We start from the raw sequence: 17,164 nt of genomic DNA on the forward strand, positions 1-17,164 counted from the left end.
TTAATTAAATAGAACCTACGATCAACATGAAACTTCCTGATTGCAACATTGATTGAGATAGAATTGATACATTGATACCAATTTTACAACATTGATACTCTCTAATTTAACAACACAAAAATCAATTAAGACTTCCATCTACTTGTGATTACATGCAACATTAATGCCAAAGATATACAACATAAATACATATATACGACTATAAATCATGACATTCCAATTAAACTGGCGTCCTACCCTAAAACTTAATTGTGAGCATATGTGTTAAAACCACGCAGGTTCATATGAGTGACCACCGAGTTATCCAATAAAACACACCAGCCAGGTTCAATTCAATTCTTGGCTATGCCAAATTGTTCAAAAAGAGAGTGTGACCAGAGGGTGTGCATAATGCGCAATTCACTCAGTACCGGGTCTCGCGCTCGAAGAACTTGATTACTCGAGATTTAACCTCTATGGGGGAGTCAATGTGCTCGTTCATAGAGAGGTGTCCACGGTAATAAAAAAATGTATATATGTATATGTATATAATTAAGTCGTTACGTCATATAATACGTACTACACTTTCACAATCTTTTGAGGATCCTCTTTGAGCAAAAAGAATAATCATCTCCATTCCTTATAAGTTTTAATAATATTTGTTAATACATATATCTATATACGTGGGTATGGTAGAATATATTCCTCTACCTTAATCCTTCTTATATAAACCTCTAATCACCCCGTAATAATTTAATTAATCATCAATATCTAGCTACCTTCAATATATTATATTCTCACGGTACTTATATAACTTCCTTATTAATTAGAGAAAATGTCTGGTGTGTGGGTGTTCAAGAATGGTGTAGTTAGTCTCAAGAATGGTGCGGGTTCGTTACAAGGTGGAAAAGTACTCGTGCACCTTCCGACTAACGAAATCGTGACTTCATACGAAGTTCTTGAAAGAATGCTCACGTCTCTTGGTTGGGAACGATATTATGATGATCCTGATCTTTTTCAGTTTCATAAAAGATCCACGGTTCATCTTATATCTCTACCCAAAAACTTCAAGAAACTAAAGCCCATGCACATGTATGATATTGTGGTCAAGAATCGAAATGTCTTTGAAGTACGAGATTCATAGTTGATTGATGATTGTGTTCATGTTACATTATATATATCATGCATTCATATGGTTGGTTTGATCTTTGGTTTGAAATATGTGTGTTTAATTTCAAGGTTGTAGTCAAAATTTGATTATTTGTGGTATGTGTTGTGATTATAGTCATCATATGTATGATCTTCAAGAATTTGTAAATTAAGTTCTTTGGGTGATTGGAATACAAAGCTTTTTGTTATATTATACTCCGTATTGAGATCATGTCTGTTCAAATCTTGTTAGAGCTCCTAGATTAAAAAATTAACTAAAATGAAAGTTGGTACACATTTTTATTCACAAAAAGAGCACCATTCAACCTTTTGACTATTTGAGGTTATATTGCAAATCATATCATTCACATATATACATACGATAACAATATACGTTGAAAAGTACATACACATACACTACTCATGTCATAATAACGAGATCAAGAATGTTGATTTTTCGATTTTTCTATTTTAGTTATCCTACATATACAACTACAAATGAAGACGCGTCAAAAGAGCATATGATCCGAACACTGAATTTTTTGAATTTAGATTTTCAAAAAAGACGCATCTTTAGCCATATATTATGGTGAAAAGCGCGTTTTTGCAATGCTAACGATGTATTTAGCCTATATGTATTCAAGTTAATTCGACTATAATATATATTGAGTTCCATATTTTTACGTATGTGTGGCTACATAACTTATACTTGCATACATGTTCTTATTAAAAGATGAACACTAAACTCTTGACATGTAACCTTTCTGATAAATTAAACAACTAACCTTTTACCTTTCTAGTGCGCTAATCAAATATATATGTATGTATGTATTTCAATTTGAATTCATTATTGTAGTTTTTAGCATTACTTTAAAACTATATATAAAAATAAATACCCACTCATATATGGAGTAATTAAATGTAAAGTATTTAATATATTTGTGGAAAAGAAGCCCATATGTATGTATATATTCTAATTCTATTTTATACTTTAAGAATTAACAAGAACTACTAATTAAATTACAAGAACATATGCCTCTACATGCATGCATCACCAATCCACCTGTTACCCTCTATTTAAACCAAATTCAATTCTAATTAATCATTCAAATCCAAAGTCCTAAACCATATATGTCTGGTGTGTGGGTGTTCAAGGATGGTGTCCTTAGGCTCGTTGAGAACCCCGGTGCTGACTCTTCACAAGGTGCATCTCGTGGCAAGGTGTTGGTGCACCTTCCCACGAACGAAGTGGTCACTTCGTACTAGGTTCTTGAACGAATGCTAACATCTATAGGATGGGAAAGGTATTACAATGATCCAAATCTTTTTCAATTTCATAAAAGTTCAACCGTTGATCTAATATCACTCCCTAAGGACTTCAACAAACTTAAGACGATGCATATGTTTGATATCGTTGTCAAGAATCGCAATATCTTTGAAGTAAGAGATTCGTGATTAATTTAACTGCTGGCTGGTGACGTACGGCCATGATCATGATTTTGATCTATCTTTATCATGCATCAATGGCTGGTTGCATGCTTTGGTCTTTTGTTTGTTACATGTGTGTCTTTCTTATTATATATAACGTTTTGACTTTTAAGATTTTGTTGGGATTTCAAGTATAAATTTGTAAGTAATTGACATGTATCTTATGGTGTACTCCTACTTAAAATGTAAATATAACTTATTGTGTGGTTACTTAAACCTGCTTTTTTGTGTTTTTTTTTTTCTTTTCTTGTACGGATGATATTATTGGAAACCTAAAGGATTGATTACAGGTTTTAGATTGCATGAGTTTCAAACAAGACCTCATGACCTCTATATTTAAGCTATAAAACCAAGTTTTAAAAGATCACTAAGATCGCTCTTCCATAAGGACAGCTCAGTAAATATAACACAATTCAATTCCATAAATGCCAGGACCCAACAAACAACCACGAAGATAATACGAACTAACAAGGATTGGTTGGTGTAGTGGCAGTGACTTGTCTTTCCATATGGTAGGTCAGGGGTTCGACCTCCACTCACTGCAAAATTTTCCTTGTTGTTGTCCTCTTATTTCATGGACCTCGGAGGTTGTAGACGTCCTGCGTTCAGGCCTCACCCGAGGAGTTTTTACCACACGCGATGCCCGTATGAATTCGTCGTGTGGGATTCCTCCTGAAGGGCGGTTGGATTGTAGTGATTCGTACAAATGAAATGATCGGGTGGGTGGGAGTCGACATCATGTTCGACTCTCATCAGTGACTCCTAAGTGCTGTTAAAAAAATATATAGTACGAAGTCAAACTTGTGGAACTAGTAGCTGTCCACATCTCGAACCAAGACAACATAGCTGAAACAAAAACGAAATCAAGCACATCTTGATCAATCTGTGTTCTATTCCTGCTCCAGAGATCCAACGTCACATTGCAAAAAAAAAGAACATGATCATTTTTTTCAATACTGAAGTTACAAACAGGACATTCAAGCGAAAATATGGATACTTTATTTTTTCGAATAGAAATATGGGTATGATGATAATACGAATATGATTACCACATACTTATCGAGCCATCAATAGGTCTTACATGTAAAGGGTTCTGTAGCCATGTCACAAAATTTCCTTGCCAAACTACATGAAAGGTGTGTTTGGCTGCGCAGCTTATTAGAACTTATGTGAGCTGGAGCTTATGGAAGCTTAAGCTTATTTTTTTCATAAGCTTAAGCTAGTAGCGTCGTTTGGTTGACATAATTTCCCGAGCTTATGAAAAAAATAAGTTCTGAAAAAAGAAGCTGGTTGAACTAGCTTATAAAAATTAGCTCCTGGGCTTATGAAGTTGAAATTACATATTTGACCCATATATATATATATATATATATATATATATATATATATATATATATATATATATATATATATATATATATATATATATATATATATATATATATATTGTTGTCTCTAGTCAATTTACAATAATAAGCTCCAGCTCCAACTAATTTTTATCAAACACTTATTAAAAAAAATATGCTCCAACTTTCAGCTTCTAAAATAAGCTTCAGCTACCAGCTCGAACCATAAGCTCCAGCTCCAGCTCCAGCTCCAGCTATAAGCTAGCTCCAGCTTCAACTATTAACACTTAACACACCAGAAATTGGATAAATTCACAAGTAGTATCAACATCATATGAAGCACAAGTGAATTGAGATAATGTGTTACATTGATGATTTAGTTATGTTTTAGAGTAACGATGGAGGTGCTTTATTATAAAAAAAATCAAGATTTTACGGAAAAAGAATATTATTCTCTCCATGAATATCGGGCGATCTCTACCGGTTGTTTGGCGCCGTCGCTGACATTGGTTTTTTCGGTGATATCTGGCAGGCCTAAACGCCAATCACCATGGTGGGTAAAGTACGCAATGTTCCTCTCAAATACGGGTGGACTTTCAAAGAACGGCATAATGGCAAAATCACATACAGGAAGATAGATGTTGATTTTCATAAACGATCGGGTAAAGAGTATGAATCTTTTCTTGTGACTAATTTCCCAGAACACGCTGATGTTTCATCATTATGGAGGGTGTTTCACGGCTATGGCTATCTTGTTGATGTGTACATCGCGAAGAAACGAGCAAAATTTGGAAAACGTTTCGGTCTCATTAGATTCATGGGGTTAAGCATGTTCTTGATATGGTAAACAGGCTTGCAGATGTTTGGATGGGCAATTTTCACCTTTATGTGGAAGCCTCTAAATTCGATAGCAAGAAAACATCGAAACCCTACCCTGATCCGATTATTTCTCATGAGGTTATTAAAGATCATTCTGTTCCTGAACCGACTACTATTATTCCTAAAATTGTTAAGAATCCGGAGGCGATTAAAACAAACGATGTTCATGAAAGTTGTTATGCATCCAAAGTGTCTGGCGTTAAACATAATTCGAAACGGATTACAATTGATGATGCAGATTTAATATCGATTTCGAGTAAGGATCATGTTCTCATGGCTAAGGTCAAAGATTTGGGTGCCCTTTATTCGGTATATACAGTATGTTTAGCAGAGGGTTTCTCAAATTTTAAAATCCAATATGTTGGCGGCTACTGGTTATGGTTCAAATTTGAGACTGAATTGAAAGCTTTAGCTTTCAAAGAGAACGTTAACATCGGTTAATTATTCTCGTGCATCAAAGAAGCCTTACATAATTTTATTGTAGATGAAAGAATTATTTGGATTGAAATATCGGGTTTTCCTACATGTGCGTGGGGTACTAGCACGAGTAAGAAGGTTGCTTTGTTATTTGGTAGATTTTTATTTTTCGAAGTAAACGGTAAATTACTGTTATCTTCAAGCAGAAATTGCATAGCCACTTACAATAAAAAACCTATCTCATATTGTGGGTCTATTGGCATTAATAGCACTAACGTGGAGGTGTTTGCTCTTGAGATTGTGACTTGGATGTTTGATATAGACTCTACCATTGAACCGAGTAATGATGATGATGATGTTTCCAACAATGAAGAGATGTTAGGTAACACTTCAGAATCCTATTTTGTTGAAGAGGATCATCCTATTTTTGATCATCTGAAGGAATTTTCGGGAGTCAAATTAGATTCTGACTCAGGAGACTATAGTGAAGATTGTAAAGTTGATACTTCGGTTTCTAAATCGTCTAGTGAAAAGTCAGGTTCGGTTCAAACCTATTACTGCTTCTAAATCGTCCAGTGATAAATCAGATTCGGTTCAAACCAAGCATATTACTGATTCTTTGACTCGTTCACATCCTCCTTGTTTTATAATAGAACCAGTGAATTCACTCTCTAGGGGTTCAGTTAATTGTTATACTCCACTTACAGTCATGAACCATGATCCTACTTCTATTTTTGCTTCTCAGAATCAAAGTGAAGATATATTTGATATTGGAAAATTACTTGGCTATAATTTAAAGGGGTATCAAGATGTGTTGAATCGTGAGGGCGGAAAATTTGGTTTTAAATGAAGACTATGTCCATTAATAGTTGCGGGTCACAAAAGTTCTCTAAGCAAGAGTGGATTAAAGGCTTATGTATTTCGATGAATGTACAATTTTTGGATATCCAAGAATCTAAAATGTCTAGATTTCTTATGTATCGCCTGAAATTGTTTAGGGTAATCATAATTTTGATTATGCGTTAAGTTTGGCTCATAGTTTTTTTGGTGGAATTATTTCATTATGAGACCCGAAATGTTTTCGTGAAAAGTGCTATGTGGTGTGACGATAATTATGTTATTGTAAAAGGTATTTGGTTATGCGAGAATTTGGAGGTATATATAGTTAATGTATATGCTCCGCAAGCGATATCGGACAAGATTATTTTGTGGAATAAATTATCTTCTTTTATGGATACTCATCAGGGCAACTTTATTCTTATGGGAGACTCGAATGCCGTTAGGAACAGGGATGATCGTTGTGGTTCAGATTTTTGTATCCAAGATGCTCGGGTGTTTAATGACTTCATAGAGAGAAATTTTCTTTATGAAGTCCCGTTAGGTGGCCTTTACTTTACATGGCGTAATAAGGCGGGTAGTAAGTTTAGCAAAATTAATCGTTTTTTTATCTCTATGAATGTGTTTAATGCGTTTGATGATTTGAAGGGTTCAATTCTTGCTCGGGGTCACTCCAATCATTCTCCGGATATTCTTTTTCAAGAAAAAGTGGATTTTGTTCCTACGTATTTTAAAGTTTTCGAATCTTGGTTTGCTCGCCCTGACTTTGATTCTACAGTTCAAGTTGCATGGGACATTATTAGTGCCGATAACAATGTTGATATTGTGGCTCGATTTCGTTTATTGTAGGGCCATCTTAAAAATGGGATTCATTCCTCAACAACAAACGAGGCATCTCGGTATAAGCAGGTTGTCAAAAACATTAATGATCTTGATCTCGTTATTGATGCAGGTAGTGCTAGTGAGGATGAAATTAGCTTGCGCAGTAACCTTGCTGCTGAAAGGAGCGAACTGTCCAAGTTGAAGGATATCGATTCGTTGAAAAAATCTAGTATTAAATGGGATATTGAGGGAGATGAAAACTCGAAGTTTTTTCATGCCTCCATTAAACACAAACGCCACTTAAATCATATTCAGGGCCTGTTAGTGTTAGTAGATGGTGTTTGGATCGAGCACCCTAATGACATTAAAGCTACATTTTCAATCAATTTAAGTCTAAATTCGATGAGTTTTGTTCTGGGGATGAGTTTGGCCACGTAAATCCCCATAAGAAACTCATTGTTGATGAAGCCAAGTTTATTGAAAGAGATTTGGACGATACGAAAATTAAAAATGCGGTGTGGGACTATGGTAGTACAAAGGCATCAGGCCCGGATGGTATTTCGTTTCGATTCATTAAATGTTTTGGGGATTTTTCTCAAGTTGATATTTGCAGGGACATCAAGAACATTTTCCCTTCTTTCATAATGCCTCGTGGTGCTAGAAATTTTTCCCTTCTTTCATAATGCCTCGTGGTGCTAACTCGGCTTTTTTTCTCGCTTATCCCGAAAGTAACGAATCCAATACTTGTTACAGATTTAGGTTGATTTCGTTGGTGGGATTTTTTTACAAGATTGTTACAAAAATATTAATACAAAAATATTAACGAACCGACATTGGCTGTCATAGATAAGATTATTATCCAGTTCAGACTGCGTTTATTTCTAGTTGCCAAATTCTTGATGGCCTGTTAATGTTGTCAGAGATTATTTTGTGGTTTAAGAAAATAAATAAGAAGGTGTTACATTTTAAAGTAGACTTTGAGAAAGCATACTATTCTGACTATTGGGATTATTTGATGTTCATGATGACTTCGTTAAGATTCGGTCCGAGATGGTGTGCTTGGATAAGGGGGTGTTTAACCCCGGCTAGGACTTCTGTCTTGGTGAACGGTAACCCGACACGTGAATTCTCGATTAAAAGGGGATTAAGACAAGGAGATTCACTAAGCCAATTTCTTTTTATTATCGTTATGGAAGGCCTTCTTCTCGCTTTTTTCGTGCCATGCAGTCTAGCTTTATTCGTGGTATCAAAGTGGGGGGTTGATTGCATCCATTTATCTCATTTTATTTATGTGGATGATCTCATTTTGTTCACAATGGAGCTCTCGAGAGTTGTACCGTATTTTACTCATTTTGAAGGTGTTTTACTTGGTTTCTGGATTGCGGATAAATGTTACAAAATCCCATCTTTTTGGTATAGGGGGTGGAAAGTGATGAAATTGTTTCAGGCGCCACTGCTGCAGGTACGTGCGTTGGATCCTTTCCTACCATCTATTTTGGTCTATCGATTAGTTCTAATTTGAAGTTAATTTCAAACTGGGATCGGTTAGTAGACAAGTATCGGGCTAAGTTATCTACTTGTCTTTGATCTCTTTAGGTAGGCGATTGACATTGGTGAAGTCCGTGATGGGTAGTCTTCGCATTTACTTTATGTCTTTGTCTAAATGCCCGATAATGGTCTTGAAACGGCTCGAATCTATCAGGGCTGGTTTTTTTTGGGGCGAAAACGATTCTACCAAAAAGTTGTCGTGAGTAAAGTGGGATAAAGTTCTAGCTAATTTTAATCAAGATGGTTTTAATGTAGGAGCCTAAAGTGTTTAACTTGGCTTTAATTAATAAACGGCGGTGGCGTTACCTTACCAAACCAGACGAGATGTGGGTCACTATTATTAAATCGATACATGGGGATCTGTTAGAAAAGACTGATTCTAATCGTACTAGAACTTGGTCCACTATTGTTTCGACTTGTATGCATGTTATATCATAAGGTTCTCTTTCTGTTGACACTTTTAAAATGAAAAGTGGGAACGGTCGTAACATTCGTTTTTGGTATGATCTCTGGGTGGGTAATTCGACTTTATCTTCCCGTTTTAATCGTTTGTACCACTTAGATGTTAATAAACAAGACATGTTAGCTGACAAATGGTTCGACGATGATTGGCACTGGATTTGGACGAGGGATAATATTGGTAGTCGCAACTGACAGTCGTTACTGGAACTGCCGCGAAGTAATTGTTGAATGCGCATTTCAGGATCAGTCTGATCAATGGGTATGTTAGTTATCCAATGATGGGCTATACACGGTCAAAACTACAAGAGACTTTTTGGATCGATCTGTTTTACCTTCATCTAATGTGATCACCGTTTGGTTCAAGTTTACTCCAATAAAAGTGAATATTTTTTTGTGGCGTTTAAGGTTAGATTCTCTTCCCGTTCGTTGGAACCTTTCCGCTAAAGGGATAGAGATTAACTCGTTCGTGTGTCCTTGTTACAATAATGGTATCGGTCGTGTGTCCTTGTTGCAATAATGGTATCGAGACTTTGGATCATCTTTTCTTTTATTGTGATATGGCGAAAGTTTTGTGGCATAAAAGGCGGGTATGGCTCGATTGTGCACTTCCTACTTGTTCTTCGTGGGATACGTTTATTACTTGGTTAGAGGGTGTTCGATTACAAGCTCATTCCAAAGATCAGATTGTTGCGGTTGTTGTTACACTTCTTTGGACTATTTGGCGGTTTCGTAACGGAGTTATTTTCAAAAACTCTTTTTGTACTAGAAGTAGTCTTGTTTATGTAATTAGATTACTTTCATTTCGTTGGATCAAAAATAGAGGTTATTTAGTTTCCAATTGGAACTTATAGTTATCTATGCATTTGTAATTATTCCTTAACGTCTTGCTATAGATCATTTTTTGATATAATTATTCTTTGGCTGTTAAAAAAACGATGGGGTGCTTTGGCACTTAATTGCTAAATTAAATTCAATCATTGTTACATTGTTGCTCTCTTCTTTTATTAAAGTTAGGAAGTAAGACATCGAATTCTCTATAATATCAAATTTTTTGATTGCATGATGATGCACTCACCTTAAAAGAGGTACTGATGTTTCGCGAGGTGTATATAAAATAACTATTAATTTTTACAAGAAAATACTATTAAATACGATACAATTTTACACAAGATATTTATTTATTTAGAGAATGGATATACTTAAACCTTGCTACAACACTTATAGGCAGTGTACCTAATCGTACAGTAGTGTAGTTTTTAGTAAGTCCGGTTCGTTCCACAGAGAATCTTTTTAAACAAAGCTTAACGCTATATTAGTTTACTTTTATAAAAATACAAATATATGTATAAGTAATATTATTATTATAAAGGGGGGTTTTTACCGTTTAATGACCGGTTTGTCGATTTCAAAACTTTAGTCGCAGTTAAAACCAAATGTAAAATATTAAAAATAAATACAAGACTTAAATTAAAGCGTAAAGTAAATAACGATAATGAAATTGCGAATAATAAAAGTGCGATAAAATAAACTTGCGATAATTAAAAAGTACGATAATTAAAAGTGCAATTAAATACAATAAAAATGCGATAATTAGAAGTACAATTAAATATAAAATAAAGGAAATTAAATATGAAATAAAAGAATTATGCTTATTTAAACTTTCGTAATCATGATGTTTGACGTGTTGATTTTAGTTTTATGCCCATGGGTTAATTGTCCTTTGTCCTGGATTATTTAATATGTCCGTCTGGTTTTTATCCATAACAGTCCATCAGTCATAAATATAAAGTGCGAGTGTCCTCGTCAAATTATTCTTATACCCGAAGTTAAATATTCCAACTAATTGGGGACTTAAACTGTAACAAGATTTTAATACTTTGTTTAATAATTACACTAGGATGTCGACTGAGTGTAACCCAAGGTTTTAATATTTTGTTATCAATTATGCCAAGTGTCCTTTTACATAATTTCACCCCTGTTTTAATTATTCTAGTGGCTATTAATCCATTCCCGTGTCCGGTTAAATGAACGATTATTCGTACATATAAATACCCCGCCCATCGTGTCCGATCGAGTGTATATGGTAATTTATAGGGACGCCCAATTGTAAATCTTTATATTAACATTAACAAACTATCATTTAGTTAAACAAATATAAAGCCCATTAATAGCCCATAGTCTAATTTCCACAAGTGTCGTTCTTTTATCCAAACCCCAATTATGGTACAAAGCCCAATTACCCAATTTTTTTAATTAGCCCAACATCATGATTACTTCGGATTAAATAAGCATAATAATAACTTAGCTACGAGACATTAATGTAAAAAGGTTGAACATAACTTACAATGATTAAAAATAGCGTAGCGTTACACGGACAGAATTTCGACTTACACCCTTACAATATTCGCTAACATACCCTTATTATTAGGATTAAAATTAAAATTAAAATTAAAATTAAAATATAAATATATATATATATATATATATATATATATATACGATATAGATAGAGAGATGGATATATTGATGATTTTTGTGATCAGAATTCGTTTGCTTTTATAGGGATTTTGAAAACTTGGGGCTCCGCGACTCGCGGCATTTTTGGCCTTCAAACTCCGCGAGTCGCGGAGATTGAAATTACATCTCACTCCTTTTGGAGTCTTTCTTGCCGACGGATTTTATATATAAATATAAAATATAAATAATTAATATAATTATTTATATATTATATTATATTCTTGTGCATAGTAGACTTGTAATTTTTAGTCCGTTGCGTCGAGCGTTGAGAGTTGACTCATGTCCCGGTTCCGGATTTTCGAACGTCCTTGCGTACAATTTTATATTTTGTACTTTGAGTTTTGAATCTTGTACTCTTGTAATTTCGAGACGTTTCTTATCAATAATTGGAACCTCTTTGATTGTCTTTTGTACTCTTGAGCTTTTTGGTCGTTTGCGTCTTCAATTCGTCGAATCTGTCTTTTATCTTCACCTTTTATTATTTAAACGAATATCACTTGTAAATAGAACAATTGCAACTAAAAGCTTGTCTTTCTTGAGGAATAATGCTATGAAATATATGTTCGTTTTTAGCATTATCAAATATTCCCACACTTAAGCGTTGCTTGTCCTCAAGCAATATCGTCTTGAAATACTAGAATCACTTCTTTATTCTTCACACTTTGTACATCAGTGATTTCTATACGGTGGTATAAACAATGGTAATAACGATATGGTTTACAGTCCCACATGACTATAAAAATTTAGATCCATTAAGGAAATTGGATCTTTATGAAAACATTTGATCTTTTGAAAATTAAATCTAGTTTTTACCCTAGATAAGTTTTCCGGAATAACCCTTCACCGGTGTTTGCAAAATATTTTTGTGGGTTTGGTGGGTTTCAGATTTGAAAATTTTAGCTCAAAACTTATGATTTTGTGTCACCCACTTGCTAACCTTGTATTTGGAAAGCAACACGTCCAGTTTACTTGTCCCGTATATTACCTTTCGGTAAACTACCGTCCGGTTCTAAAGGAAAGCGTTGAACAAGCAACTGTTAAGGCAATGTCCCCTGACATGCTTTTAATTATGGTCTATAACGTGTCGGACGCAATTACTATCTTTGGTAGGAGCAATAGTAAAGCTCACCCTTATGATTTTTCGGTCTGGCACAAGGTCCTGTCTTTGACCATGCTATGCAACCACCGTTCTTACGGTTGACACCCGATTTGGTTCAGATGACCTAATGAATTCCAGGTGAATTCCTAGGATTTTACGTTCAATGGTAATGAACGCATTGAAAATAGGGTTTTCAGAAAACAAATCGGTTTGTAATTTTGATCAAAATATTTTCTCGTTCAAGCTCGAGTTTAGATATCATTGAATTCCATGAGTTTGTAATTCTCAATCTTTAAGGTCAATCTCAAGGATTGAGTAATATCAGGCTTAAAAGTTGATTTTTGATCTTTTAAGGAGATTATCCTTTCTGGGGATCTGATTCATTAGTCTTATCCAGCTAATTTGCATAGTGCCCCCCCATTGTACGAGATAAATCCTTCTCATGGTTATGATAAATCTGACCACTTGGTGACCCTGTTTAATGCTGAGGTCCGTGGATTTCCTGCTGATTTTAGTGATGACTTTTCTAGATTTTTCGTCAACCTACAGCTGGTCTGGACGACAACTTCATGACCTAAATCAAGAAGCGCGTGTCTTTTTCGGAAGACTTTACTTCCTTTTAATGATGGAATTGATTTATCGTGTAGATCCATCTCTTCTTTTCTTTCATCGGGTAAAACAGTTTAGTTTAGTCCAAAGCAAAAGTATTTTCAGTTTATTTGTACAAAAATATGTGACATATGTTTTGAATAACTTGGAGAATTTTCCCACACTTGGCTTTTATTTTCCTTTTTATCGTCCTCTATTCCATTTTAAATGAATTTTAACATTTTGGTTTGTTTCTCAATTTATGTCCTTTCTGAGGTAACAATAATTTCGGTGTTAAAACCTAGTTTTATTGTTCATAAATATGTATAAACATGATTTTGAGTTCATTTAATTGAAAATTTTTTAAAAATTTTACTAGAATTGGGTAGTTAGTATATAAGACTAGGGCTGTTCTTTATTATCAGAGAGCACTAGATTCTAATACAACTACTGCTTTACTAGTATTTTTAATGGTAACCAAGTGTATAAAGTAAAAAAATTTTAAAATTCGAAAGAATTTAACCCCTTCCCACACTTAAGATCTTGCAATGCCCTCATTTGCAAGAAATCAGTAACAATTTAAATTATTGAGGGTGATTTGTGTGAAAATGATTAAATTTTTACCAAAGTTTCCAAATATATTGGCGTTTGTTTGCTGAATGATAAATGGTGCACATCATTTGTTCATTCCGTCTTGTTGTTATTTCACATATATTTTGCATCTTGTCGTCAAAATTAGTTGCTTTTGCTGAACTTAATGCCAGTCTTTGAAAATGCGTTGTTTTACCCTGTTGTGTACATAAGATAAACTGCAAACATATATACATATTTTTGAAGTTTGGTATATTACCCCACATTCAAAAATTATTAAAATCTAAGAATAAAAGTTAGAAAATTATAAAAACTATTACAATATTAACATAAGTATTAAACGTATCAATATTACAAATTATAAAATAAATAAAACTAAGTAGACTAGGGATGATACTGGTACCAATAGGGGTTCCAAGCATAACCATAGGTGCTATAGAATGCTTCGGCAGGGTTATACGTAGGATACGGTGGTTGCATCTCTATAGACCAGGGAGGGAAGATGGGTTTTGGTGTAGGAATATAGTTTCTACCTATATGTTGGCAATGAGCTATGATTTGGTTATGATGAACTTGCCAATCTTTAAATGCTCTCTGTCTAGCATTTTCGTACTCCCGTGAAGCTATAAACCTTTGCATTTCTTGCATCTCATTTCCCCCTCCTACATTACCTTGCTGTTGGTTTCTCTCAACCTGTGGATGTCTACCATGGTATTGTACTGCGGCGTTATTTCGCCTCTTCAAAACTTTCGCACCATGGTATACATTTAAACTATAGTATCGCGGGGTTCTGGTTCTTCTACTAATAATCCCCCCCAACTTATATCCACACCGAGATATTCACCAATCAAAGTAATAAAAATACCACCTCCTATTATGCTATGCGGTCGCATCCCCCTAACCATAGCTGATAAATAATAACCCACACAATAAGGTATACTTACAGCGCTTTGTGGGTCTCGAATACACATATGGTAAAACAAATCCTGTTCATTTACCTTTTTCTTGTTCTTACCTCTTTGTGTAATCGAATTAGCTAAAAACCTATGAATCACTCTTAATTCAGCTCTATCTATATCCAAATAAGAGTAATTTCCCCCTTTGAAACGGTGATGGCTTGTCATTTGACTCCACACACCGTGTGTATCAAAATTTTTATCTATCTTTCTACCATTTAGTATCAACCCTCTACAATCGGCAGATGCTAACTCCTCAGGCGTATATATACGTAAAGCCTGAGCCATGTCTAGTAAAGACATGTGGCGCATCGAACCGCCTAACAAAAATCTAATAAAAGATCGATCGGATAAACTAGCTACCCGATCATTCAACTCTATACTACACAACAATTCTTCACACCATACTTTATATACAGGTCTACGCATGGTGAATAAACGTACCCAGTCATTAAAAGTAGAATTACCATACCTCTGTACAAGTAATTCCCTAATTGGCCCGGCCAATTCTACAGCTTCTAAGGGTCCCCATTCTATGACCCTAGGTACCTCAACAACTTTAGAATGAAGAGTATGCAAACCCCTTTGGTATTTTGGATAATCTATCCAAAGTCTATCAAATCTCAGGTTCGGTGTGACGATCGCTCCAAATCCATATGGACGAACACGTCATTCATTGATTTCATTGCGAGGTATTTGACCTCTATGTGATACATTTTGTAACATTGTATTCGTTTTAAAAGGTATTTCATAAATGAATATATAAATTCCAGGTTTTTAACATCTGATGATTTCTACGTATAGACAATCACCATTTAAATGGTTTACAATAATACATCTGTTGACAATACAGTCAAAATAAGATACATGGTAATGGTTTGGTGAATGCAAGTTTCTTGTATATAGCATGTATGACTCCAAGCACATATCTTGTATCACGTATAAGCAAACAGCGGAAGACTTCTAGAATCCTGAGAATAAACATGCTTCAAGTGTCAACACAAAGGCTGGTGAGTTCATAGTTTTATTATTACACATAATCCGTATATCAATGTGGATTACAAAAGTTCAGTTGTTTTATTCAAAACGTTTATCAATAGGTTTTACATAAAAGGTAGATCACAAGATTTCAGTTGTTTCATCCGAAACGTTTATCAATCGGTTCTACAAAATTGAGCACCCTGGTAACTAAACTTTAATGCTTATATAATTTGTACCCTTTGTATAATCATCTTAATAATACACGCAAACCAACGTGTACGCTTCTCAAATAGCATACGTCCGTTAAAAGGCTAGTGCTCTAGCTCGGACGGGGATATCAAGCCCTATGGATCCATATACTACTACTCGCGCCCACCAGTTCTTATAACTGGCAGTTACTAGTTACCAAAGCTAAGGGATTTTCGGTTCAAACTCTGTGTAGAATTTAGTATGTACTTGTATCCATTGCGTTTGAAATAAAGTGCATGTATTCTCAGCCCAAAAATATAGATTGCAAAAGCAATTAAAAAGGGAGCAAATGAAACTCACGCATATAAATATTGTATATCGGTTAATAAAGCATTTGCATGTATTCTCAGCCCAAAAATATAGATTGCAAAAGCAATTAAAAAGGGAGCAAATGAAACTCACGCATATAAATATTGTATATCGGTTAATAAAGCATTTGCATGTATTCTCAGCCCAAAAATGTAGAGAGTAAAAGGGATCTTATGAAACTCACTGTTTAATATTGATATACAATATTGTAGGAAAGCATGTAGACGCATCGGAGATAATAAACACGAGGTTTGATTCACAAAAATATCCCCGAACATTACCCATAACCTCCTTGGCAATAACCCATATTTTCCTTAGCTCTAGCTCGCTCGGAAACTCGTTTTGAAAATTACTTGGACAGTACTCCGTCGTAATATTTTATGTACATTATTATTTTTGTATCGCAAAAATAATAATACTAATAATAAGATTAATAAGATTAATAATAATCTTAATAATAATAATAATAATAATAATAATAATAATAATAATAATAATAATAATAATAATAATAATAATAATAATAATAATAATAATAATAATAAATATTATACGGAGTAATATATATTTGTGTATGTGTGTTTGATTTTTCATTCGAGCAAAACACCTGAATTTATAGTACCTGGCCTGGAATCTGGAGTCATGCGACTCGCATGGAAATGGCCTTCTGGCCATGCGACTCGCATGAGGACCAGGGACAGCTCACATTGTTTTGGCTCCTAGCTTGTCGACATAATATAAAATAAATATAAATATAATATATATAATTTAAATTAATTAATTATATATTATATTAAATTCACGTGCATAGTTGACTTGTAATTTTTGTTCCGATAAGTCGTACGTTGTCACTCGACTTATGTCCCGGTTCCGGTTTTTCGAACGCCCTTTCGTACGCTGAGAAAACTTGTACTTTACGTTTCGTGAATCGTACCTTTGTCAAAATA

The 17,164-nt window shown here is 34.4% G+C and overlaps 1 protein-coding gene and 1 pseudogene across 1 annotated transcript; both read left to right on the forward strand.

Annotated features, from left to right (window-relative positions):
• The first annotated feature begins 773 nt into the window (after positions 1-773).
• LOC139891378 (flowering-promoting factor 1-like protein 4) lies at positions 774-1,281 on the forward strand. The gene has a single exon (XM_071874343.1). The coding sequence runs from the start codon at positions 815-817 to the stop codon at positions 1,121-1,123; it is 309 nt and encodes a 102-aa protein (XP_071730444.1). The 5' UTR covers positions 774-814; the 3' UTR covers positions 1,124-1,281.
• A 978-nt stretch (positions 1,282-2,259) lies between these two features.
• LOC139891379 (flowering-promoting factor 1-like protein 3) lies at positions 2,260-2,583 on the forward strand (annotated as a pseudogene).
• The last annotated feature ends 14,581 nt before the right edge of the window (positions 2,584-17,164 follow it).

This window comes from Rutidosis leptorrhynchoides, chromosome 2 (assembly GCF_046630445.1).
Source record: "Rutidosis leptorrhynchoides isolate AG116_Rl617_1_P2 chromosome 2, CSIRO_AGI_Rlap_v1, whole genome shotgun sequence".
NCBI lineage: Eukaryota > Viridiplantae > Streptophyta > Magnoliopsida > Asterales > Asteraceae > Rutidosis > Rutidosis leptorrhynchoides.